Source organism: Euphorbia lathyris, chromosome 3 (assembly GCF_963576675.1).
Source record: "Euphorbia lathyris chromosome 3, ddEupLath1.1, whole genome shotgun sequence".
Classification (NCBI taxonomy): Eukaryota; Viridiplantae; Streptophyta; class Magnoliopsida; order Malpighiales; family Euphorbiaceae; genus Euphorbia; species Euphorbia lathyris.
In genome coordinates, this window is record NC_088912.1 from 71,678,167 (window position 1) to 71,681,121 (window position 2,955).

The 2,955-nt window shown below is 37.6% G+C and overlaps 1 protein-coding gene across 1 annotated transcript; it reads left to right on the forward strand.

Annotated features, from left to right (window-relative positions):
• Nucleotides 1-304: 304 nt before the first annotated feature.
• Nucleotides 305-1,811, forward strand: LOC136224440 (caffeoylshikimate esterase). The gene is made up of 2 exons (XM_066012774.1): nt 305-717; nt 1,002-1,811. The coding sequence occupies exons 1-2, from the start codon at nt 417-419 to the stop codon at nt 1,664-1,666; spliced, it is 966 nt and encodes a 321-aa protein (XP_065868846.1). The 5' UTR covers nt 305-416; the 3' UTR covers nt 1,667-1,811.
• The last annotated feature ends 1,144 nt before the right edge of the window (nt 1,812-2,955 follow it).

Sequence of the window (2,955 nt, forward strand, 5' to 3'; positions counted from 1 at the left end):
TTTCCAAGTTTTGGAAACAGAAACTAAAATTGGTACAATTCTAAGTTTAGGAGACTGACGCATCATAAGTTGTGATGGTATGGCTGGCGTAGTATAAAATTTCTCACTAATCACTAAATTGCATTCCATTTACCAACTTATCTATTTACTTTGGAGTGGCACTCGCTAAAAAAGGGAAAAGAAAAGTCAGTTCACCAACCCCCATCCCATCCCATCCCACCTACCCCCGCTAACTTTTTTTTTTTTTTTTTTGCTCGGGTGCTGCGGTTGGTGAAACTCTATTTTATCATCATTTGAATTTCCACTTTCTCTCTCCTCAACTGCTCCATTTCATTTCTCCCTTAACAAAAAAGTCCCACACCATTCTGTCTCAACTCCACCTTTTTAGAATTCCACATCCTCCCTCCCCCCTCCATATGGCTTCCGAAGCGCCGCCTAACTTCTGGGGCAATATGCCGGAAGAGGAGTACTACTCATCGCAAGGCGTCACAAATTCCAAATCCTACTTCGAAACCCCAAACGGAAAGCTCTTTACTCAGACATTCTTACCCTTGGATTGCAAAGTCAAAGGTTCTGTTTACATGACTCACGGCTATGGATCTGACACCGGTTGGCTCTTTCAGAAAATATGCATCAACTACGCCACCTGGGGTTATGCTGTCTTCGCCGCTGATCTTCTTGGTCACGGCAGATCCGACGGTTTGCGCTGCTATATGGGTACTTTACTAACTCTTCAATTCTTTAATTGCCCATTTTTAGTTTTTTTCTTTTTTCTTTCATGTTCATAGTTGATAATTTAGGAGAAATTCTACCATCATCCGGGACCCCACATTAGCCACTGGTGCCTACCAATAATTATTTAACACCTAATTAACTAATTATCACTTCTTTTTTTTCCTTGAATTAAAGTAGATGGACTAATTTGACAAATTTAAGTAAACTACAAGGTCAAGTATTAGTATTTCGTTTTCTTAAAGTATTGGTAAATGATAACGTAACAGGCGACATGGAGAAAGTGGCTGCCACGTCATTATCATTCTTCAAGCACACGCGATACAGCGAACCATACAAGGATTTACCAGCCTTCTTATTCGGCGAATCAATGGGTGGATTAGCAACAATGTTAATGTACTTCCAATCAGAGCCTAACACGTGGACGGGCCTAATATTCTCAGCCCCACTCTTCGTAATCCCAGAGCCAATGAAACCCAGCAAACTCCATTTGTTCATGTACGGTTTGCTCTTCGGATATGCTGACACGTGGGCAGCAATGCCTGATAACAAAATGGTCGGGAAAGCAATCAAGGACCCTGAAAAGCTGAAGATCATAGCATCAAACCCAAGGAGATACACAGGGAAGCCTAGAGTGGGGACGATGAGGGAAATTGCTAGTGTGTGCCAGTATATACAGGATAATTTCTCAAAGGTAACGGTGCCGTTTTTGACAGTACACGGGACGGCAGATGGGGTCACGTGCCCAACGTCTTCCCAGTTGTTGTACGAGAAGGCATCTAGCGAAGACAAGAGCTTGAAGATGTACGAGGGGATGTACCATTCGTTGATACAAGGTGAGCCTGATGAGAATGCTAATGTTGTTTTGAAAGATATGAGAGATTGGATTGATGAGAGAGTTGAGAGGTATGCTCCTAAATTAATTGTTGATTAACTTTATTTATTTGTTAATTAATTCTGGGAAATTTGTATTGGGTCATACTCTTTAATGAGTTTTATAAGCTCTTATGGAAAATAAGAATTATAAGCCCTTCTTACTTTGTATTTTGTATCCTAAACTAAATAATGCTTAACACTAATTTCATGGCTTTTATATTATAAATAATCAAAGTCTTTTCTTTTTTAATGCTAAATTCTTGCCTAATTAGGACTAATAGGGGTGTTGACATGGTGAATGATGGATTAAATTTGGTTAATCTTCGTTATATTTAGGGTTTTTTAGAATCTCATCATGATTTTAATTTTTATTCTATGATTCTAATAAGCATATATACACACACAGTTGAATACCATTGTTAGATAGGGTTGTAATGAGTCGAACCGCTCATGAGCAGTTTGGTGTTCGGGTCCATTTATAAACAAATTGTTTGCGAATACAATTTTAAGACTCGATTCGTAAATGAGCCTAGATTGATGATAATGTTCACGAACATGATCGATAGAAGCTCGATAAGCTTGTGAACAATATTGAATAAAAAATATTTAATATTATTTATATACAATATACATATAATTACAAATTTGTAATTAGGATACAGATACAATTTGATTTATCATACAATACACATATCTCCAGCCCTCATGTCCAATAAAAATTTACAATTTCTAGCCCACCATGTCCAATAAGTGATACACAAATTAGGTTAACAAGATTAAAGATTTATTACACAGAAGAAAGAGATGAACAAACAACTAAGAACAGTCCAGGAACCCTAAAATGGAAAGCCACAGGAAGAAGAAGAAGAGGAACTCAAACGTTCTGGATTCTTTCGAGTTTGAGTTATGAGTCTTTGACTCCTCAAAATCCCTCTTATCCGTAATAATTAGTCCCTTGGTCTTCCAGGGACTTTTTCGTCTTTTACAACACCCAATGACCTTTCGGTCATTTCCTAATTATAGCACATTCCAGAAGTTGGGCACCATACTTATCTTGTGGCTCATCTCACTCAATTTCCCCTCCTTTAAATCACAACCATTAGATTATAACCCTAAAATCAACGGACAGATCGCCTCCACATGTCTCCTGTCTTTGATGTCCTCTTTTATTCCTTTCTTGTTAAGCAAACCTAGACATAGTATAAATATGTAAGTATCTTTAATTATAATTTTTAATGAGAATCAAAGTATTATTCAATTATTACCTCATTCATTTCAATATGGTATCAGAGCAATAGCTTCTAAGCTTTGCACTCTTCAACAATGGCCAACACACCATTGATAACC

Excerpts from the sequence above, each read along its gene's own strand:
- LOC136224440 (XM_066012774.1), top strand. The coding sequence starts at position 417 with ATGGCTTCCGAAGCGCCGCCTAACTTCTGGGGCAATATGCCGGAAGAG. Across the intron at positions 718-1,001 it reads CGGTTTGCGCTGCTATATGG|GCGACATGGAGAAAGTGGCT; the intron begins GTACTTTACTAA and ends ATAACGTAACAG.